This window comes from Geotrypetes seraphini, chromosome 10, assembly GCF_902459505.1.
Source record: "Geotrypetes seraphini chromosome 10, aGeoSer1.1, whole genome shotgun sequence".
NCBI lineage: Eukaryota > Metazoa > Chordata > Amphibia > Gymnophiona > Dermophiidae > Geotrypetes > Geotrypetes seraphini.
In genome coordinates, this window is record NC_047093.1 from 93,973,299 (window position 1) to 93,997,493 (window position 24,195).

The 24,195-nt window shown below is 40.4% G+C and overlaps 1 protein-coding gene across 11 annotated transcripts in view; it reads right to left on the bottom strand.

Moving 5' to 3' along the window:
• The window catches only part of EHMT1 (euchromatic histone lysine methyltransferase 1), a 642,972-nt gene that overhangs the window by 253,204 nt on the left and 365,573 nt on the right, over window positions 1–24,195 (bottom strand). For 10 of the 11 annotated variants that reach the window (XM_033961438.1, XM_033961434.1, XM_033961436.1 and 7 more), the window contains 2 exons: window positions 19,203–19,429; window positions 10,680–10,871 (listed from right to left, as the gene is read on the bottom strand). In XM_033961438.1, the coding sequence (XP_033817329.1) occupies window positions 10,680–10,871; window positions 19,203–19,429 (419 nt within the window). The remainder of the gene's footprint in view (window positions 1–10,679; window positions 10,872–19,202; window positions 19,430–24,195) is intronic. The other variant, XM_033961441.1, reaches the window with a different exon arrangement.

Genomic DNA, 24,195 nt, shown 5'->3' on the forward strand with positions numbered 1-24,195 from the left:
GACAAAGTTAGAAAAGTTCCTGCTGAACCAGAACGTACGCAGGTAAGGCTAGTCTCAGTTAGGGCACTGGTCTTTGACCTAAGGGCCTCCGCTTGAGTGGACTGCTGGGCACGATGGACCACTGGTCTGACCCAGCAATGGCAATTCTTATATTCTTATGTTCATCAGACAGCATTCAATCAATTTGTCCACTGAGACACCCAATACCTAAGAAACAAAATCCAAAACCTGTCCCCAAAATGCTATAACTTTAAGGCAAGGCCACCAAATGTGTAGGAAAGAACCCTGGGACCCACAGGCTCTCCAACATTGATTGGAACTCTTTCCAAAAACAGCTTTGAGGCACACTGGGGTATAATACCACTGATAGAGTATCTTATAGCCATTCTCAACCATATTACTGGCGACGAAAACTCGCAATAAGGCTTCCAACTGTCTCTCCCATATCTTAAGTTTCATAGTTCTTGCCAATGGCATTTTCCCATACAATCTGATATTGCCTGGGCACTGGGATGGAGAGTAAAATAGCTTTGTAAAGGCTGGTAAACAGCACCCCTGCCCACCCTCTGAAGGACAGCCTGCTCCAAGGGAGATAGAAGCTGTTGCAAATCTGGGAGCCCTCTCTTTTTCAAAAAATCCACCAATTGCCAATAATGAAAGAGATTGCATCTCACCAGTCCATAGTTCTCTTCCAAACTCACCCTCAGAGAAAAGCTGTCCCAGTGTCAGTTATCCCTTTCCCGCCAGTGACAAAACATAACATCCAGTTCCCCAGGAGCAAAATGAGGAGAATATGGTATGTCGTCCCAGAAAAATATAATTACCCACCCAGTAGCCGTACACAAAGTTTAACCCATAGATTAAGGACATACTGTAGGATAGGGTTTTCAGTAGTCGCTAAATCTCTTATAATGGTTCATGGCAGCCAAGGAGTAACCAACAGAGGGGCTCTGCCTAGGATAGCTTGTTCTATGCGCACCCAGGCTCTCCAATTTACAGGCGGCTAAACAACTTAGTTGGGCCGCCTGATAGCAAGAAAGAAAATGTTGTACTCCCATCCCATAATGACTCTTCTACTGCTACAACATTTTACGCTGGACCCGCAGTGCTTTATTATTTCAAATATACTGAAAGAGCTTCCTGTCCAGACACTTCAAAAAGGAGGCAGATAAAGGGAGCGATAGAGCTGAGAAGAAGTGAAGCAAATTGGGCAGCACCATCATTTTAATAGCATGAACCCGACCCAACCAAGAGATAGTTAAATGTTTCCTTCATTCCAATTCTTCATCTATTTGCTTTAGGAGAGCGGGATAGTTTGCTGCATAAAGGCCAGATAGAGTCCTAGTGAGTTTAACTCACAAATAACGTAACAAGCTAGAGGCCCAATGATAAGAAAAGGAAGCACATATATTCCCCCTCCCCATGTCTGTAAGGGAGAGCTCCAAGATCTCCGATTTAGTGACATTAACTTTAAATCCCAACACAGTTCCACAAAAGTCCATAAGCCTGGTCACTGCCTATAAGGAGTCTCACAGGGCCAAGAGAGTAAACAAGATATCATCTGCAAACAATAACATTTTTTGTTCCACTATGCCACAGGTCAGGTCCCAAATAGTCGGACTCTGAAGCACCAATTGGACCAGGGGCTCCATTGCCAAAGCAAAAAGAACTGTGAATAAAGTAAAATCTTGCTGTGTACCACAACCCAATTGGAAACTGTTTGAGTAGGAGTCATTCCCTTCAAGCAGGCCAAGGGTTTCCTATAAAGAGTATGGAGCCACATCAAAAAAGTATTCGGGAGACCCAATTTTTCCAACAATTGGAACAGATAGGGCAGGAGACCCTATCAAAGGCCTTTTCGGCATCTATACCTAGAATAAGGGTGGAATCCCCTCCCCATCAGGCTTGCCAGATTAAATGGCTCACCTTGCACCTTGACCAATCGGGGCATATAATGTTGTAAGCGGTTAGCCAGAATTTTGGTAAACACTTTATGGTCAACCCCTAGCAATGAAATTGGCCAATATGAGCTACACTTCTTTGGGTCTTTATCCGGTTTCAATAACAACGTGATCCTCGCCAGTCACGAAGAGTGAGGAAGCACCGTTCCCTCTTCAAGGCTATTTAGGAAGGCAGCCAAAGGTTTGACCAGGTATTGTTTGAAAACTTTATAAAACTTTGTACAGTAGCCATCCAAACTGGGTGTTTACCCAGCTGCATATCCTTAATCTCCCAAAGAATTTCATCATCACTGATAGGTGCATAAAGTTGATCAGCCTCTGATGGCATGAGACTCGGGAGATTTACTTGATCTAGAAAAGACTGAATCACCCCCGGAGGAACGTCCTGTTCTGGCGTATAGAGATTGATAGTACTGGACAAAAGCTTGTTGGATGTGTGTTGATATGGTACAATGTGCCTCCTGCTATAGTAGTGATATAATTGCGAAGCTGACGCTTCCGCAGGGTATGTACTAATAACTTCCCAGCTCTGTTCGCTATTTTGTATTACTCCTGCATGAGGGATTGTAACCTAATGCTAATAGCTGCCAAATCTAAAGCTTGCAGGTCTAGGTGTAATTGTTTAAGGAGCGTCTCAGCCCATTTATTAGCAAAGCCGTCTTATGTGACAATTCCAACTGATAAATCTGAGAAAGAAAGGTGAACTCTGCTGTTCACGGGATTTATAGATATGAGATCCCAAAGCTATAAGTTTCTCCCTTTACACAGCTTTAAGTGCTTCCCAAATTGAGGAGGGGGAAGTCTCCCCATCAGCATTATGGTCCAAATATTCCTGCAGTTCCTTACCAATCTAATGCACATTCTGTGGATCCAGAAAAAGGCTATCATCTAGCCGCCATCACCTGACACCCCCTTCCTGGGGCAACAAATGAATAGTAAAAGTGATAGGAGCATGGTCGGACCAGATCCGAGTTGCAATATCTGGTTTTTCCATCCAAGGAAGAACGTCCTTTCCCAGCATCCATATATCAATTCTTGAATGAGGCTCAGAATAGTAGGTATAATCCTTATCAAATGAGTTTTGTAATCTCCAAACATCAACCAAATCCCAAGCCTCCAAAAATTGGAGGAGTTGCTTCCTATGCCTCTTCCCATATGTAACTGAAAGGGAGGAATTGTCTAGATCCATATTAAGGGTTAAATTAAACTCGCCTCCCACAACCAGTTTTCCTTCTACCTTGTCCCTTAATAGGATGGACAATTGTAGGAAAAAGGTTCCCTGATCAGCATTTGGAGCATAAATGTTTAACAGGGTATTCACTTGGCCACCCAATTTCACCTTCAAAAGAAGGTAGCACCTCTCTTTATCCCAAGCCACCTCCCGCACCTCAGGGGACAAAAAAATTTGCAAAGACAATGGCAACCCCATTAGTTTTAGATTTTATCCAATTGGATGCAAAATAACAGGTAGTGTTTATTATGAGTGAAATATTTCCCCCCCCCCCCCCCCCCCCCCCCGAGGAAGGAGATGAGTTTCTTGAACAAAGCCTATAGCCATCTTAGCTCTCTCCGCCTCCTTAAAATAAAGGCTATGCTTTCTAGGAGTATTCAGGCCTCTTACATTTAATGAGACACAAGTCTGGCACTTAGGTGACAGTTATAAGAAATTAAATAGCTATAGCAGAACACACACATACAGATTACAATCATACCCACCACCTAAACATACTACCTCACTTTCCACCTTCCAACCCCTCCAAACAATAACCACTCTTCCCTCTTTCTTAATTATCCCACTACCCCCGCATCCCCTCCCCCCCCCAAAACACACACACACAGGTAGAAAACAAAGCCCCAAACTGCCAGGGCAGAACTTCAGATAGCGTTCCTCGCAGACATGGCCTAGCAGCTGGCCACATGCTAGATGGAAGGACCCCAAAGGTTTCAGCTTCAAAGATCAAAAGAAAAAGTCCACATAGTGCTGAACTTAGTTGTCCACTCAGGCTACACCCTCCAGAATATCAGATTGTTCATCCTGCGGCTCCGTGAGGCATTGTAGGTGCTGCTTCTGATCCACTCTGTGCCATCTCTGAGCCGAAGCCCCCCGCAAAGCCGGTCCCAGAGAGCTCCGGGGCAGTGTCTCATCATCTGCCATCCAAAGCTGAGCTTACTTCAAGATATGCTGGTCCTCCTTCACTGAAGAAGCGCAATGCAACTTCTGGTCCACCGCTAAAGCAAGTCCAAAAGGGTAGGTCCATTTATAGCGGATGTTATGCCCCCGTAAGCAATGGGTGACCTCCCAACAATCCCTTCTATGACAAAACAATATAGAGGAGAGGTAGGCAAACACCTCTACTTTAGCGCCCTCCAGGGTAATATGACCCACTTTCCAGGCCACTTGCAATATACATTCTTTTTGTAGAAAACGCAGGAAGCATGGAATTAAATCACTCGGTCTTCCTAGCTGTGGAAGGCCCAAAGATCTATGAACTCTCTCAAACTCAAGCTCCAGAAGGTCCCCTTCAAGATCTGCGGTTTGCAAAAATTGACGACATACCAGTTGCATTAGCTTAGATGCTTCTCATTCCATAAGGGATTCTGGCACACCCCGCACCCTAAGATCGTTGTGGCAAGCTTTATTTTCTAAATCCTCAATTTTCAATAACAAGTCCTCATTATTGAGTTCAAGCTGATCACAGCACTGTAAAAGCCCCATTATATCTTGGTCATGCGTTATGACTTTCTCCTCAAAGTCATTCAAACGTTTCCCCTTATCATTCAGCTTCTTATGCATACCCTCCATTATCGACTTTAAGGTTGTGCTTCATACCAGCCAGAGAAGATTTCAACTCCAGATTTCAACTCCAGCACTTCAAGTCCTCTAAACTAAACTAAACCTTAGGTTTGTATACTGCGCCATCTCTGCAAGCGAAGAGTTCGGCACGGTTTACAGAATTAGGATAGAAAGGAACTCCAGAAGAAGAGGGGTTATAGGAAAGGAACTAAGAGGGTAGAGAGGGGCTAGGGTACCAGAGAGGGGGAGGTGTTAGATTTTTGAAAAGAGCCAAGTTTTCAGGTGTCTGCGGAAGAGTTGGAGGGAGTTTGAATTTCTGAGCTGGGATGTGAGGTTGTTCCAGAGTTCTGTGATTCTAAAGGGGAGAGATGTTCCTAGTTTTCCTGAGCGGGATATACCTTTTGAAGAGGGGAATGATAATTTCAGTTTTTGGGAGGATCTGGAGGAGTTAGGGTTTGAGGAGTTCCAAAGAAGTGGAATAACGGGAGGAAGGATGCCGTGTAGGATCTTGAACGCTAAGCAGGCACATTTAAAGAGGATTCTGGGATGTACTGGAAGCCAGTGAAGCTTGGACAGAAGTGGAGAGACGTGGTCGAACTTGCCTTTTGCGAAAATAAGCTTAGCCGCGGCATTCTGAATTAGCTGAAGTCTGTAGAGGTTTTTCTTAGTTAGGCTTATATAGATGGAATTGCAATAGTCCAGTCTAGAGAGGATGGTGGATTGAACAAGGACAGCGAAGTGAGAATGATGAAAGCAGGATCTCACTTTCTTCAGCATATGAAGGCTAAAGAAGCATTTTTTTTATCAAGGAGTTGAGATGGTCATTGAAGGAGAGAGAAGAGTCTATGATGATGCCCAAGACTTTGCTTGAAAATTCAAGATGAAGAATGGGGCCGGAAGATAATGGGATGGAGGTAGGTAAATGATCTAATATTGGGCCAAGCCAAAGTAATTTTGTTTTGGACTCATTCAGTTTCATTTGTACAGATTGGGCCCAGGATTGGAGGTTCATTATACATGCAGATATGTTTCCAGCGAGGTTAATAATAATAATAACTTTATTCTTGTATACCGCCAACAATCTTGCGACTTCTAGGCGGTTCACAACGAAGAGAAACTGTACAGACAGCGACTTACAGAGTATAGCTGAGAACATCTGATAGTAACAACAGTGATAATAATAGCAACAGTTTATATACTGCAGGACCGTGAAGTTCCGTGCGATTTACAATGAATTAGAGAAATTCCATAAATTGAATGGAGCAATCATAGTTAGAGATCGGAGGTTAACAGTTTACAAGATCAGATCTGGGTGGGATTACGAAGGGGGCTAATGTCCTGAATCGTTACCTAGGTATTTCGAGAACAGGAATGTTTTTAGGTGTTTTCTAAATTCACCATAGTTGTTTGTGTGTGTAATTAGTTTTTCTAAGTCTTTGCCCCATAAGGCTGCTTGATACGATAGAAGTTGTTGATGGTATCTCTTATATTTGCATCCTCTAGCCGGTGGGGAAACGAATTTCAGGTGTGTTCTTCTCTCATGTCTGTTGGTTGAGAATGAGAAGAGGTCTGTTATGTATTTAGGGGCTAGGCCAGATAATACCTTGAAGCAGAGACATCCCAGCTTGAACTTCGTACGTGCCTCCATTGGCAGCCAGTGCAGGAGTCGGTAGAAAGGGGTTATGTGATCGGACTTCTGCAGCCCGAAAATCAACCTGACTGCTGCATTTTGTATCAGTTAGTGAGGTTCGAGTCAGTCTCGAGGAGGATGAGGATGTCGTCGGCATAGGTATAGAGAGTTTCAAGGGGAGAAAGATGGAGGAGTTTCAGAGAGAACATTTAAATGTTGAAAAAGATAGGAGAGAGGGGTAAGCCTTGCGGGACTCCACATATCGGTTTCCAGGGGGAGGATGAGGTACCGTTTATGTTAACGGTGTAGGAGTGGGAACGTAGGAATTTCGAGAATCAATCTAGGACTGTGGAGCTTATGCCTATTTTGGAGAGTTGGAAGATTAGGATATCATGATGAACGACGTCGAAAGCTGCGGAGAGGTCGAATTGTAGAAGCACAGCGAATTTGTTGCGAGAATGGAGTTGTTGCACTTTAGAGATTAGTGAGGCCAATAGGGATTCGGAGCTAAAGTTGGGTCTGAAGCCGAATTGGTGGGATAGGAGAATAGAGAATCTTTCTAGATAGGATGAGAGTTGAGTGGATATGATAAATTCTAACATCTTAGTTAGGAGAGGGATATTTGCTATTGGACGGTAATTGGATGGTATGGAGGGGTCAAGATCGGTCTTTTTCATTAGAGGAGTCATAGCAATGTGTTCCATTTCGGAGGAGAAAAGGCCCGATGATAGGGCAGAGTTTATAAGATTGGTGAGGGAAGCAATGGCCTGTGTAGATATTACTAGCCAAATTGGTTTCAAAGTCCAACAGGCTGCAAGATGTGCTCTCCTCCGCTGTACAGTTTGGCTGTCCATTGTAGTCAGATCCTGCCGTCATCTTGTGCGATGAGGATCCACAGGGATGTTCGGCACGAAAAGCAAAGGTTTGCAAGTCCGGGCGTTGTTTCTTGTCTGCCATGTAGCAAGCATGGACAACAGGCAAAGTTATCCACTAGATTCAGGCAAACATCGATGGTAAAGGTTCGCTAATGTCGCCAAATTAACACGGACCAAGCCGGAATGTGAATCTTATCTGAATATGCCGCTCAGTGATGTCCCCCTGAAAACTGATTTTTATGAAGAATTTAGGGGCTCCTTTTACTAAGCTGCAGTAGCGGTTTTAGCGCACGTTTAATTGCTGCACGAGCTAGATGCTAACAGCACCATTGAGCTGGCGTTAGTTCTTGGTGCCTAGCGCGGGGGGCAGCATATGCTAATCCGCAGCGCGTGCCAAAAATGCTACCACAGCTTAGTAAAAGGAGCCCTAGATGTTTTACATATTGGGAAGATAAGTAAAATACTTTTGGGGGTTTATTTTTTGTTAAATTGTGTACATTTAGGATTCTAATTTAAAGATTCTTGATAAGCGTTTGTCTTTAGCTAAAACACAGGTTTCTGCCTTACAAGATGCTTCTACCTCCACTGTTAAAAGATTCATATAGCTTACGTTTAAAACTTGAGATGCTGGAAACACTGTATAGTCTAGGAACCTGTGTTCAGCTAATTTTACCAATACACATTTTGCTATTATCTGAATCTATTTTGCTATTATCATTTTGCTATTATCTAAATCTTATTGAAATATTTCAAGGAGATTTTAGGGTTACAGAATGCTGATATGTCCAAAAAAAAAGAAGTTTTCTTCTGAGCAAGGGGTGGACCAATTAGTAACAACTGATTTTGATATTACAGGATTTTTGGAAGACTCTCAAGATTTAATACAAACTAGGTCCACCCTTTTGTTGGTATACTCTAATGAAAGTGATAAAGCTTTGATTATGAAAACTTATTTTAAAAATAAGGATGCTATATTGTGTGGAACTAAAGTATTGATTTTTCCAGATGTGGCCAAAGCTACACAGCTGAGACGAAATACCTTTTTGATGTTGAAATCTAGGGTTGCAGCTTTGGGAGCCGCATATTTTTTTACGTTTCCTTATAAATGTTTATTAAAATTTCAGAATAAGAATTTTGTATTTTGAGACCCATTGCAATTAGAACAATTTCTTAAAGTACATGAAAGTGGAAAATAATGACTGATTTGAAAAGGAGTCATTAATAATTACGCCACATAATGTTGGATTTTAATTCCAGGATTTTCCTAAATATGTTAGTCTAAAATTTTTCATTATATTGCATTTTTGATTCAAGATTTTCCTAATATGTTATCCTTAAAGTTGTGGGCTTGATGGAATACATGGATGGGGCATTTTCAATAAAACATCTAAGTCTGAGGTTAGATGTTTTGGGAAAGATGTCCACAAACCCAGTAGAAAAAATGTACATTTTCAAAGCTGCCAGACATATTTGTTTTTGAAAATGGCCCTTAGTACATTTTATCTTTTTTAGCCATTTTCAAATATACAGACATCCACATTTTAAATGCACATTTTAAATGCACATTTTAAATGCACTGCAGGCTTTTTGGATGTCCAAGCAGTTAAGCATGTGGTTCCCAACTACCTTGCCACATGGCTCTCCATCAGCTGATTGAAGCAGGAGAATCCTGATCAGCTGAGCCGGTTTCATGGAGTCCTGCCGACTCAGCTGATCAGGGATTTCCCTGCCAGGATCAGCTGAACTGGTAGGGGAAACAGTGATTCCTCTCCCTCCCACCGATCCCCCCAGCCCCCTCCACAGACAGCTGCTGTCCTCTGAACCCTACACTCTTCCCCCTGACATTCTCCGTACCTTCTGCATGACAGGCCTTATCCCTCCCAATGCATCTTGGGATGAAGAAGGAAGGCCTAACGCCCGGATTGGCTCAAAATGGCATGACACCAGCCTACTTTAGAGTCCTGAGAGCTGTGCTGCTTGTTTGTAGCCTCTTAACTACTTAGATTTTTTGTGACTTTTATGTTTTTACATTTAAGACAGCCAAGAACCCTATAAGACCCCTGAGGAAAGAATTTTATTTTGCAAAAACATGGGCTATGTTGAGTCATTTTTATTTTATACATTATTTGATTTCTATTCTGTGGGTCACTTGTGACTATATATACCCTTTATGGATTGTTTTTAAGTTATTTGGACACTTATTAAACTATACTTCTCCCTCTGTATTCGCGGTTTCGATTATTCGCGATTTTTAGCTTGCTGGCTCCTCCCCACAAATTACATCAGCTTGCATAGAGAAATCACTGATTCCCAGCACTTTCTTCACTGTGTTTTTCCTCTCCTTCAGCAACAGGCCAGGTCTCCCACCATGTTATTTGCGGTTTCACCATGTTCACAATGGTTTTTAACAGAAAACAGCGAATAACATACAAAAAAGTTATTCGTGTTTTTTCTGTATTTGCGGTTCTGTTAATCCCCTCATCACAGCAAATATTGAGAGAGAGGTATATAAAACTGGTACATTTGATCTTCTGATCCACAATCTTTTTTGTTGTTTTGCTGCTTCATTTCCTTTGTGGAACCTTTTTGGGCTATTTGGATTTTGTTTGGAAGCCTAACCACGTTTATTGTTTGAGATACGCATCCTTAGGCGTGGGAATGTGCTTCTGCTTAGGTGTCACTAAGCAACCTAAGCTTCCTAAGAGTTCGGCACAGAACTCTTAATTTTAATGTTTTTTTTTTTAAATTGGCTGAAAACTGGCATAGTCAATTACCATGCTGATTAAGCCAATTAAAAAATAAAAATTAGGCGCAGATCCCAAACTCAGGTGTCACTAGGCAGCTGTATTTAGGGCACCTAATGTAGGCACTATTTATAGAATATGGCCCTTAGTGTTACATATTATAATATTTTTTAAACTTCTGTAATTTACATTAATACAAATTAATATATACTTTTTATTTCTACTCACAGCTGCTTATTACCAGCAGAAAATTATAGGCAACTTGGAATTGTCTTATCTATTCTGTATTTAAATTCACATGAACTATCTCAGTCTTTACCAAAACCTCTCTATCAGGATACTAACTTTAAACAACATCCTTAAAAGATAACTTACTCTGAATGGACCATGTGCTCCTGAGCAACTGCAGGCTTTCTTCTATGATCTAGTTTAAAACTCTCTCATATTTGAACCTTAGTATTAGCAGCTGGAATACTTCCCTATATCTGCTTCAGCTCCTTCTGTCTGTCCTAGCCTTGAAAATCAGGAGCTCTTTGTAACAGCTGCACAAACTATGACTTTCTACTAAGAGGCAGATAATCAGGCATTTGATATTCAGTGTAAAAGATTGGCCAGTCGAACAACAGACTGATTCTTTTAATATAATTCTTGAATTCCCATAACCCCCTTCCTTACTTTTCTGAGTCCAAAGCAATCAAAGCGCTTTCCAGAGTCTCTTTCACTGGTCCTTGAGAAAAGCTGGAAGTTGACAACATACTGCTTGACTTCATAAGGGTGGGAGACTCAACCAATTCCAAACCTTCTGTGACCTCACAGGCAGAATTTTCTGGCTTATCCTCCTCCAAGGACAATTGCATTCCAACACCACTTTATTAAAAAAATTAAATAAAAATGTTCATTTATCAAGAAATTTTTAACAAGCATGCAAGCACATAAGGATCAAGACTTTGAGAGTTGTAAAGGTTATACTTGTCTATTACTAAAATGTCAGTTTTTTTCCAGTGTTGTTAATAGTACGCACCATTGCTCAATGGTACCTATTACTTCACTAAAGTGCTTGATAGGCACCTAATGAAGCACAGTGCATGCTATTCAATTATTTAAATTATATTCCACTCCATCCAATGATCTAGGAGGATTACAATTAAAACACAAGTGTATAAGCAGTATATCAAATATAATAAATATATGTGTTTGTTTATTAAAATTTGATATACCGCAGTCAAACTGGTAAAAGAACACTAATAAAAATATAAGACAGATCTAATTCATACAAGCATATATACATAGGTTAAAAAAAAAAAAGTAGGGTTGTTGTATTAGCAGGTAATGCCATCTGTAGCCAACTGACGAAGATTAACAGATATGATCATTTAAGGGGATTTCTTCTCCAAATGTTAATTGGAAAAAATGGTAATTTAGTAATGTTTTGAAGGATTTAAAATTTGGCTCTTGGCATATGTGATTTGGAGAGAAGGTGCCAAGTAAAGGAAGGCCTTAGATCGTGTAGACTCCCATCTTGTTCTTTTAACAGATGGAATATCAAATCTAGACACAAAATAATGCAATCATAAAATCAAACACATATAACAAACATTACATTATAAAAACCTATTATTAAAAAGATCACTAACAGGTATTATCTGAGGACAGCAGGCAGAAATATTCTCACATGTGGATGATGTCATCCACTGAGTCTGGTATGGTCAGTGCAAAAGTGTAATGCCACTTTAAGTTGCCAGTTCAGTTACAAAGCTAACAAGCTAACAGGGGAGGTGGGCGGGTTGTGAGAATATATGCCTGCTGTGCTCGGATAACACCTGCTACAAGTAAGTACAGTAACTTCACTTTATCCAAGCACAAGCAAGAAGCATATTCTCACACGTGGGACCTCTCTGGCTGCCAGGCTCATGCCACTGAGAAGAGGGTTATTAATTATTACCATAAGTCTGGTGAAAACAACAGGGTTAGAGGGAAGTTGTCTTCTAGATTGAAAATAAATATTGTAGAATTGTTTGGCCAAACCAACTATCCCTTCAGGAATGAATGTCCAGGAAATAGTGGGATGTGAAGGTATTAATTGAGGACGAGGTGGCTCCTTTACAGATATCCTCAACGGGAGAGGTGAGCTACTGAAGTCGCCATTGCTCGAACTTTATGTGCAGTGACAAGGCATTCCAGTATCAGCCCAGCCCAAGCATAGGAAAAAGTGATACACTCCGCCAGCCATGTAGAGATAGTTCTCTTGGTTATAGGAGCTCCAAAGTCTGTTAGGATCGAATGAGAGAAACAGCTGTGTGGAAGGTCTGTGAGGTTTGGTCCTATCCAAGTATTTATTTGTTTAATTCATTTTCTATCCCATTTTCCCCAAGGAGCTCAGAACGGGTTACAGGTTAAACATACATAAAATATGTGGCATACCTAGCAAATGTGACACCTGGGGCACATCATTTTAGGCAACCCCCCTCCCCAACTGTACGAAAAATATGATTTTTAGTAACAAGCCACACGTCACACATGAGTACCAAGGAAAAGGCAGCATCTTACATATGCAGTAAGCAGTACAACATCAATACACCAATTGTAAAACTAAACAAGCCAGACTAGTACAGATCAATCCTACACCGTCAATCCTAACAGAAAACCATGTCTTTCGAACACACAGAACACAGAAAACACCTTCGCCTAGTATGGAATATGTCATCACAAACTAATCCCTCCCCTTTTTACAAAACTGTAGTGTGGATTTTAGCCACGGTGGTAACAGCTCTGACGCTCATAGAATTCTGAGCATCAGAGCTGCTACCACCATGGCTGGCGCTAAAAAAACGCTCCACAGTTTTGTAAAAGGGGGGATAAAATAGAAATACATAGACAAAAGTTAAATTGAACCAGCAAGAAGCTGGACTCTGCATAAAATGCCAACACCACAGAAACAGTGACACATGTCTCCTAAAGCAATAAATAAATAGAACATTTTTGTACTACCTTTGTCTTCTCTGGTTTCTGCTTTCCTCATCTTCTTGTTACTCTCTTCCTTCCATCCACTGTCTGCCATCTCTCTGCCCCTATATGGCATCTTCTCTCCTTCTATGCCCCTTCCAGGAACTGTATGTCTCCCCCTTCCATCTCTCCTTTCAACCCCATTAATCTGGCATCTCTCTCCTCTCCTTCCCTCTCCCACACCTCTCTTCTGCAATCCCTTTCTTCCCTCATTTTCCTTTTCAATTTATTTTCTGCATCCATCTAGATTACGTTCTTACTACCCTCTCATCAATTTCCTTTTTTACTGTCTACCTACATCTCGCCACCTCTATCCCACACCCCCTCCAGTATTTCCCTAACTCAATCCTTTTCCCCCATCATGTGCCCTCCTTTAATTTATCCCCTCCTTCCATCATGTACCCTCTTTCTCCAACCCTTCCATCTAGTACCTTCTCCTCTCTCTGTCCACTTCCATCCAGTGTATGCTTCCCTCTTTCTCTCCTCCCATTTCCTTCCTTCCCTTATCTCTCCCATCTGCACTTCCATCCAGCATAGGCTCCCCCTCTACCCGCCACACTACCATTCAATGTATGCCCTTTCTCTCTCCATCCACCCCTCTTTAATCAGCATCTTCCCCCTTTCTTTCCCTCCGATCCAATTCCATCTAGTATCCTTCCCCCATATGTCTCTCTCCCCTTTCCCTGTACATCAATTCCATCAGCACCACCCTTCCATTCCACCCTGCCCCCTTTCTCTCCCTGCACCACTCTTTCATTCCAGCAGTCCTGCTCCTTTCTCGCGATGACTGTAGCTGCCGGTCCACCCCACTCTGACGTACTAGCTCTGGAGCTGAGTTGGCAGCTGCATGCTGGAAGGTCCCACGATAACTCCAGGCTTTGCTCTGGAAAAGTAAGTTACGTCGGAGGGATGTTGACCCAGCAGATGCAGGGAGTTGCGGCAAGGACCCGTGATGACTGCATCTGCCAGGTCCACCCCCTCCGACATAACTTATTTTTTCCGGAGCAAAGCCAGCAGACAAGTCTTCGAGGGACCTTCCTGCACCTCAGCGCAGCTGCCGACTCTGCTCTAGAGCAGTGTTTTCCAACCTTTTTACACCCGTGGACTGGCAGAAATAAAAGAATTATTTTGTGGACCAGCAAACTACTAAGACTGAAATTTAAAAAACACATTTCCGCCCTGTCTGCGCAAGCTCAGTCCCCGCAAACCATCTGATCCCATCCGCATAAGTCTCAGTTATGATTTCATATTGAACATATTTTATTAAAGTATAAAAAGAAACAATATTATGTACAATTGTCATTTTATAAATATAAATATACAGAGCAAGGACCAACAAAACCCCTGTCTCCCCTCCCCTTCACATATATCCCCTCTATCAAGAAAACTGAACAAGCCAAATTATTATAGAATGCTACACAGAAATATCATGCTAACAGAATACTGCAGTCACACATGACAGGAATAGTGTTAGGGGAATGCCCCCTGGTCCGAGAGAGCCCTAAGCCAGCTGGAAGCTAAAGAAGCACTGCTTGGGCTTTGTAGTCCCCAGTTATGTCTCTAGCAGGATACATATTTCAAATCTGATATATTCTAATGACAAAATAGAAATAAAATTATTTTTTTCTACCTTTTGTTGTCTCTGGTTTCTGCTTTTATCTTCTTTTCACTCTTTTCCTTCCAGCATCTGCCCTGTCTCTTCAATCCAGCATCTGCCCGTTCCATCCACTGTCTGCCTCTTCCAGAAACTGTCTGTCTCCCCCTGCCATCTCTCCTCTAGACATCCCCCCTTTGGTCTGGCATCTATCATCTTCCCTCTGTTCCCTCATAGTCTGGTATCTTTCTCCTTTCATCTCTCTTTCCCTCACCCCTGTGGTTTTTAGCATCTCTCTCTTCTCATTTCCTCCGCTCAGATCTGATATCTCTGTCTCCTTCCCTGTTCTCTGGCATCTCTCTCTTTCCTTTCCTTCTCTGGTCTTCCTTCTTTATTTTCTGCGTCCATCTAAATTAAATTCGTTCTTACTATGCAGTCCTCAAATTCTCTCTTTTCACTATGTCTGACCACAGCATGCCACCCCTTTCCTTCACCCTTCCACTATCTCACTAACTCTGTCTTCTTCCCCCATCCAGCATATGTCTTTTTCTTTATCCCTCCTTCCATCCAGTATGTGTTCTCTTTCTCCATTTCCATTCAGCATTTGCTCTCCCTTCACCCCACTTCCATCATCTGCCCTCTTCTCTCTCCCCAGTTCCATCATCTGCCCCTTCTCCCCACTTCCATCATCTGCCCTCTTCTCTCTCCCCCTTCTCTCCACTTCCATCATCTGCCCCTTCTCTCTCTTTCCCCCCACTTCCATCATCTGCCCTCTTCTCTCTCCCCACTTCCATCATCTGCCCCCTTCTCTCAATCTCTCCATCTACCCCATGCCCATCTTTCTCCCTTCCTCACCTTTCCGATTTTGACAACAAGATCGGCAAGGACCCCCCTCTGCGACAGCACTCAGCTGCATCGGCGCCTCCCCCCTCCCCCCCGGTCACAGCACTCAAGATCGGCCTCCTTCAACCGGCATCAACAGAACTTCAGATCGGCAACAGGTGCTCAGTCAAAAGTTTCCCTCTGACTGAACTGCCTGGGCAGAAACAGGAAGCTGAGTCAGGGGAAGCTTTTGACTGAGCACCTGTTGCCGATCTGAAGTTCTGTTGATGCCAGGAGAAGGAGACCGAACATGAGTGCTGTCACGAGGGGGGAGGGGGCACGGGGCACTGATGCAATTGAGTGCCTTCGCGGAAGGGGGGGGTGCTGATGCCGCTGAGTGCCGTTGCGGAGGGGGGCGTTGATGCCGCTGAGTGCTGTCGCCGGGGGGAGGGTGCCGATGGCGCTGAGTGCTGTCGCCGCCCAGGAATTTTCCGGACCTGGCCGACAGTGCACCCCCCCTAAGGCTGCACCCGGGGCAGACCGCCTCCCGCCCCCCCTTGGTACGCCACTGCATAAAATACAGCTACAATATGACAATTACAGTACAATATGACAATTACAATATGACAATTAAAGTATAATTTTATGATACAAGGTTGTATCCTAATCCTATACATACTAGGATCTAATACCAATAATCATAATATAGAGTTTACAGATTACAATTTGCCACAGTTATCTTTAACAGTGCAATTTTTTCAATACAAGTTTTATCCTATCTAGACACACACTAGGGATCTAATACCAATAATAATAAGCAAGAGTACGTTTACAGTCTAACAGGGTGAAAATGTGATCTACTTACAATACCTTCCTTACACCACATAAATTACGATACAATCCAATCCTCCATTTTTTCAGTAACTGCTCCCTGAATCTAGAATTCTATCCCAACCCATATAAGACAAGAACCCCAACTAGACCATTTCAAATAAAAGTTGAAAACTTTTTTATTCACTGATGCTTTTGAAATCTAAAACTATGCCTTCTAGGCTCATTCAGACAGGATTCCCCTTCCCTTTGCGTTACCCTTAAATGTCTCACTTTCCTACACATTTAATGGAGTTCCCCCTCTTAGCTTTTGTTTCTTGTAGGTTAGTTACATCTCAAAAACGTTAATTTGTACCAATAGTTTGTATAATCCTCATGTTTTATAAATGTATACTGCTTAGAAAGTAAGATAGGTGGTATAACAAACCTTAAATAAACTTGAAACTTGTCTTGGAAAGGCAAAATTCTGAGATGATCTTTGGGAGGAATTTCGGATGAGTTCAAAGAACTACCTTGTCATGGTAGAATCTTGTATAAGGTAGATCTAATACAAGCAACTGAAGTTCACTGACTTGATATGCAGACGTGACAGCTACAGGGAGTATTACTTTCCAAGTTACAAGTTTCAGAGATGAAGTTTAAAGAGGCTCAAGTGGAGACTACATCAGAGTTGAAAGTATAAAATTAAGGTCCTAGGCCAGTGTTTTTCATCCCTTGGAATTGATGACAGAGGGAAGGCTTGGGGGCCAGCCATGTGCAGTATGTGAATCGCTGCATGCACCTTCCCTGCATAGAGTTGTTGCTGAGGAAGGATGGAGCGAGTCCAGCTCCACCAAAATAACAAGAGTTGGCTTCGGGGATGGGGGGGTTGCGTCGGGTGGGCAGGCAGGAAGGGAGGGATCCCTGGCAGCAGCTTCAGCAGGGGGCAGGCAGGGATCCCCATCAGTGCTTGCGGCTTCTGTGGACAGGTCGGCTTCAGTGGAGGGAGGGGGCGAGCAGGCATATTTTAAAGTCATCTGCCTTGACCTTTTTGAAAAAAAACTCCCAAATATAAATAATTAACATTTTCTCTGTATACAGTGTGCTTTGTGATTTTTTAATTTTGTGATTATTATTATGTATTAATAAGATATTGTGTATATATGAAAAATGGATGGAAGAAATTGCGTTACAATTATTATGGAGGTAGGGTCAGGGCGCAGCTTGGGTGGGGGTATTCGGTTGGTATTTTTTAGGCTTAGGGGCTACTTGGCTTGAAGAAGTTGAGAAACACTGTCCTAAGCCACTGGAGGTTTAATTGGAGGCCTGTTATACAGAAGGCCTTTCGTGAATCTTGAAATCAAAAGATGTACAGACAATGGGTTTTGTCTAGTTATTTATTTATTTAATTCATTTTCTATCCCGTTTTCCCCAAAGAGCTAAAAACGGCTTACAGGTTAAACATACATAATATACAGTTAACAGATTATGATGTGTACTAGATTTGCCATAATTACAGTACAAGTTCATGATTCAAATTTTTATCCTAACTTGACATATGGAGATAGACTTAACGATCTCAATATATATACTCTGGAGGAAAGGCAGGAGAGGGGAGATATGATAGAGATATTTAAGTACCTATGTGGCATAAATGCGTATGAAGCAAGTCTCTTTCATTTGAAAGGAAGCTCTGGAATGAGAGGGCATAGGATGAAGTTAAGAGGTGACAGGCTCAGGTGTAATCTAATGAAATACATTTTTACAGAAAGGTTGGAAGATGCATGAACATACATGGAACAGTCTCTCAATAGAGCTAGTGGAGACAAAGACTGTCTGAATTCAAGAAAGCATGGGACAGGCATGTTGGATCTCTTAGGGAGATTAGGAGAAAGTGGATGCTTTGGATGGACCATTTGGCCGAAGCTAGGGTTGTTTCTCCTGAAGAGATTTGCAGGGCGACAATGTGGTCTTCACTTCACACGTTTGCCAAATTCTACAGAGTGGATGTTACTGCCAGGCAGCCTTCAGGTCCTCGGTCTTGAGAGCCGGCGCAGCAAGCCCATCCTAGCTTTTTTTTTTTTTTTTTTTGGGGGGGGGGCTGTTTTTGTATGTCCCTGTTGTCTAGAATGTCTCACCTATTACACTGTAAAAAGAGATTATGTACTTACCCTGGTAAGTTCTTTTCCAATAAATAGGTGAGACATTCTAGACTCCCTGCTCTGTCCTTCCTACGCTTGCTTTCAGCTTTCAGTCTTTTATGTTTCTCCAAGCTGATTCTTGAAGACCGGTCAGCCCTTCAGAGTTGTGAAGAATTTGTACATATGTTCAACTTGTTAGGAAGTGGTTTCTGAGCTCCTTTGACTTCTATGTTGGCGGTTAAAGGTACTGTTTAGTTGTTTATGAGCAGAAAATTTGTTCAGCCTGTTGTTTCATGTGCCTCTACTTCACACATGTGGGTGCCTTTCTATGCTTGGGTAATAACTGCTAGAGGGCGCTATATTGAGGCAGAGTGAAAAATCCAAAGTGGATTTTTTCTGAAGTCCATGCGAGTATGGGGAAATAATCCTGTTGTTTAGAATGTCTCACCTATTGCACTGGAAATCCTGTTTCTACAGGTAACATGGTATAGACAACAGTGTCAGGATGCGAGTCCCTAGGTCTAATTTAATTATGTTTTCTTAGTAAAGTCTGTTCCAGCTGAGATGAAAGTCTAAAGGAAGAGGAGGAACATGATACCAAATAAAATCTATGAAATAAAAGCTATATGCTCTTAACTGTCTCCTTGCAACCTTTTGACTGTAAAGCACAGAGATGAAAGATTTCCCATTTATTGAGACTTGCTGGCTGTTTTCAAATCTCAATACCACACATTTTTGTTCACTAAAATCTGTTGCAATTACTCTTCTGTTCAGTATCAGCAGGAATGCAAATGCTGTTAACTGACTGGAGAAGTAGAGAAGACCTACCTTCCTGTTGTAGTGTCAGCACTGCCTTCTGAAATGCCTGGTTTTAACTGCTCATGTGTCAGCGACATCATGGAAGTAGTGTCTGCTTTTGCTATTGTCACTTCTTTGGACTTTGTGGCACTCTCCCCACAGTGTGGGCAGAAGGTCTGGTTGTTGACATGGGAGGCACAGGCCTTATGGAACCGATGCGAGATGCTGCCTTCAGGCTGGCACTCCATGAATGCACCCTGAAGACATAAAGAGCAGAAAAATTAAGTGACAGAGGCATGAGAAGGAGAACATGATTATCAGCCATTCATTCTGGGTCCTATTTATCCAGTCATTCTATGATATCTACAGCAATGTAGCCTTCCAATTATGCCTCCAAATGCAAATTAAATAATCTGATTAACAAACATCAGAAGGATATCAAACAAAGCAAAGAAAAATACTAGAAAAAAACCCAGCATAAAGGGGATTTTCTTTGCTAGTTAATACTCTGAAGAAATAGTTAAGGGCTCTAGTCCAAGTTCAAACCCTAGAGCATCTCATGGCATGAACAAAAAGGAAATATCTTTTTGCTAATTATCACCACCACTTTAAGATAACAAAATATACAGACAAAAAATGTAAACCTTATAGTGCTCTACTTGTCTTCAAAGCACTTCTGCTGTTCCTCTACTGTCCACACTGCATCCTCTAATCTTTCAGCTGCTGCTGCTGGAAAAGGTTTTCCTTCCTCTGTCCCTAAAATATCTAATAGTCTTCCTATTCTCTTAGATAACCAGTTATCATAATTAAATCCTACTTTTTAACTCACTGCCCTCAAGTCTATTTTAATGCATGGAATTATTCTGTTCAATCTCTAGCATATGAGGAATATTTTTATCTATTTCATAAAGAAATTGTTTAGCATTTTGGTACACACTTTAAAAAAAACAACAACTTTAAAATGCATGTATATTGAACTGTACCAAATGAGAACAAATAATTCCCACTGCAATAAATTCTAAGATATGTCCCCTGTTACAATAACCAGTACTGGATGATAAGATTTCATTCGTTGCTTCTTTCTAGATATTTCAAAATTAAAGAACTTCTAATTTGGTGAGACTAACACCCAAATAAGGAGACAACTTCGAGCTATAAAACACAACCTTATAATATAATGGAAGTACAATTAAAAGTTTTTGAACTGCTATTATTCAAATAATCCAAACTAGGGTGGGGTGGGGGTGGGGTTAGAGGAATTCTCTGTAACTGATAAATCTGAGTCAGTCACCAAATAAGATTATCCTTTTTTTTGCTACGAACTCCAAAAATCAGAACCAAATGTCTTGCTCAACAAAAAATACAACAAACCCAACTCTGAGTCAAAAGATAAAGTAGACTTATCTACATCACATTATTTTAAGAATAATAAACATCAAAAACCCAAACATCCATATTCTCAAGGTGTTTTTACTGGGGTATGAATATCATCATTGGTTCATAATATACTCTTGAAGTTGCATTGAATATACACAATGTGACTTTTTTCAAAAAGGTACTTATTTTAACCCAACGGGAGCTCTACCATTTCACTTATTGTAAAATTCATCAGGAGTAAAGAATCAGAGAAATCTCTTATCATTCCAACTTCAGTCTCCACTAAAAACGGATCTATTAAACATAATAAATATGTTATTTAAAAAAGTGTTACAAAAAACCTGTACTATTTTCTTGTTTAAGTTAATCCCAGAACGTTATTGTGTTCAAACTGTCAATAAAAACTCATGCATAAATACCACATAAAACCCACTCCTAACATGTGTAGACTTACTAATTCCCTTTAATGCTCACCGCTGCATTTCTTATAAAAAAAACATAAGTGCAACATGCTGGCAATGCATTACAAGAATATCATAAAAACAATATTCTTATTTGTGAATAATCTCTGCATGCTAACGTAAATAAACAATTCATTTAAAAAGTTTATACTCACTTAAACTGCACATCAACTTTCTCGTGCTTATTTACAGATACATCCTTTGTGGAGAGTGAATAGAAAATGGTGGCGGTGTATTTAAACAGACGCTGTCGATATTGAACCAATGAGCATCACACACGTCACAACAGTGACTCTAGCCACATCAGTGATGTGTATACTGCACAAAGTCAATTAACACACTCTGCTTTTTATGCAATCCCACAATGCTAATAAAGATTTTGAAAAATGATAAAAGTATTGTGATAAAAAAGGCTGATAAAGGTGGTGCCATTGTTGTAATGGACATGAAATATTACATGAATGACATTCACCAACAATTGAATGATGTTGATACTTACATCAAAATTACTTTGGACCCCACACAGGTTAAAATCTCAGATAAATAAAATCACTAATAAAGGTGTGTCTGATGATTTTTTAACAAAACAAGAATTTAAATGTTTGAATAATCCCAAAACTGTCACTCCAGTTATTTACGTGTTGCCCAAAATTCATAAAGATCCCTTATGTCCACCTGGAAGACCTATTGTTTCTTCTAAGGGATCTTTTTTAGAACCTCTTTCAATTTATGTAGATGGGTTTCATGCATTCTTTTGTGGAAACGTATAAAACTTATAGTAAAGACACAAGTTTTTTGGGGTTATTAGACAATTTGTCTTGTGAAGGGGTTCAGTTTTTAATGGTGACCCTGGATATAACATCATTGTATATCTTGATTCCACAGGAAGAGGCATTGAAAGTATTGTGGTTGAATATGGAGAAAAGACCAAGGCATGACGCACCTTCTGATTAATTGTACATTTGGCAAGATTCGCAATGAAAGAAAATGTTTTTCTTTTTGAAAATCTGTATTATTTGCAAATCAGGGGATATTCAATTCTACTTTTCTTGAAAAGTTACATTCTTGGCACAGGTACATAGACGATGTATTTGCCTTGTGGACAAGTAACATAAAAGAGCTTAATAAATTTGTGGTCTAGTTAAATTCCTGTGATTCAGCCATCCAATTTCAATACACATACTCTCATGAAACCATATTGTTTCTTGATGTATTAGTCACTCAGATTGATGGGACATTTCATACCACTGTATTTAAGAAAAAAAACTGATAAAAATACAATTTCAAGGAAAGAAAGTTGTCACCCTTGACACATTGTGGATACTTACCTTTTTCCCAGCTGTTAAGATACAGAAGAATTTGCAGTGATGTGAAGGACTTTAAGGCACAGGCAGGAAGGAAACATTGATGAATTTTCAGAAAAGAGGGTATGATAAAAAAGCGCTGAAAAAGGCCTATAAGCGGGCACTTTATAGTAATCGGGATTTGTTGTTGACTAACTAAAAGACATGCAGAAATGGAGAGAGGAAACATAGAGTGGTTTTTCAGTACAATCATGCAAATCCAACTATCAGTAAGATCTTATATAAGAAATTAGAGTATAATTCAAACTAACCCTCTTTTTCAAGATGCTGAATTGAAAACTGCTTACACTAGATCTAAAAACTTTTAAGGAAATTTTGAGTCCATCATATGTTCCAAGATTTAGCAAAATTCCAAGATTAACATGATTGGACATTACAAGTGTGACTCTTGTAAAAATTAAAGTATCAATTTACAAATTAAGGTGTTCATAAATCATGTAGATAAGACCTATAAAATCAACCATTATAGCAATTGCAACAGTGAATATGTTGTTTATGTTATCAAGTGTCCTTGTGACAAGATCTATGTCGGTAAGACTAATAGATCCTTAAAGACACGTCTGAATGAACATAGGTCCTGTCTGAAAAGGAACAGGATTGAAGCTCCATTAATGGAACATTGCATTACATATAAACATGATTTTTTTGAGCTTAAGATGCTTTGACATAGACAATGTAGCAAAAAAAGATCAGGGGTGGAACAGAGATAAAACTTTGTTACAACGTGAACAGAAATGGAAACACAGAACCTGTGGATTTGAATAGCTCTGTGGAAAGGAAAGTGTTTATTTAGTTCATCAATTAGTTCCCCAACAAAATTGTCTATGGCAAGGCTTTTAAATACCAGGAGTGTTCTTCAGATTGAGAATGCATATTTCCCTTCTATTTGTTTCACATAGATGATTTTTTGTTTTAATATGTATGATTAACAGGCAATATATGTTCCTCTCTATTTTCTTAACAACTTTTTGAGACATTAATATATAGTCGATTAACTATACAGAAGACATATGCTTATATATAAATGGTCTGTGATTGAGGTTGAAAATGTTGATAATATATCACAGATGAGTTGACATGCATTGTTAGTGCCACCTTTTTTATATTTACATTGTTTCGCATTATTAGTATTGTGGGATTGCATAAAAAGCAGAGTGAGATAAGCTTATATTGAATGTGACACTCTTTTGTGTTAATTGACTTTGTGTAGTATACATGTCACTAATGTGGCTAGGTTCACTGTTGTGACACGTGTGATGTTCATTGGTTCAATATCAACGGCATCTGTTTAAACACACCGCCGACATTTTCTATTTACTCTCCACAAAAGATGCATCTGTGTGAGTTAAATAAGCATGAGAAAGTTGAACAGTTTACGCGAGTATAAATTTTTTTTAATGAATTGTTGATTCACGATAGGATGCAGAGATTATTCTCAAATAAGAATATTGTTTTTATGATATTCTTGTAATGAATCGCCGGCATGTTGCACTTATTTTATTTTTTTCTTTTTAATAAAAAAATGCAGCGGTGAGTGTTAAAGGGAATTAGTAAGCCTATACGTTAGGAGTGGGTTTTATGTGGTATTTATTTATTAGTTTTTCTTGATAGTTTGAACACAATAACATTCTGGGACTAACTTTAACAAGAAAAAAGCACAGGTTTTTTGTAGCACTTTTTTTTTTTTTTTTTTAAATAACACATTTGTTATATTTAATAGATCTGTTTTTGGTGGAGGCTGCAGTTGGAGTGATAAGAGACTTCTCTGATTTTTTTTACCCCTGATGAAGCTTACAATAAGTGAAAAGATAGAACTCGTCG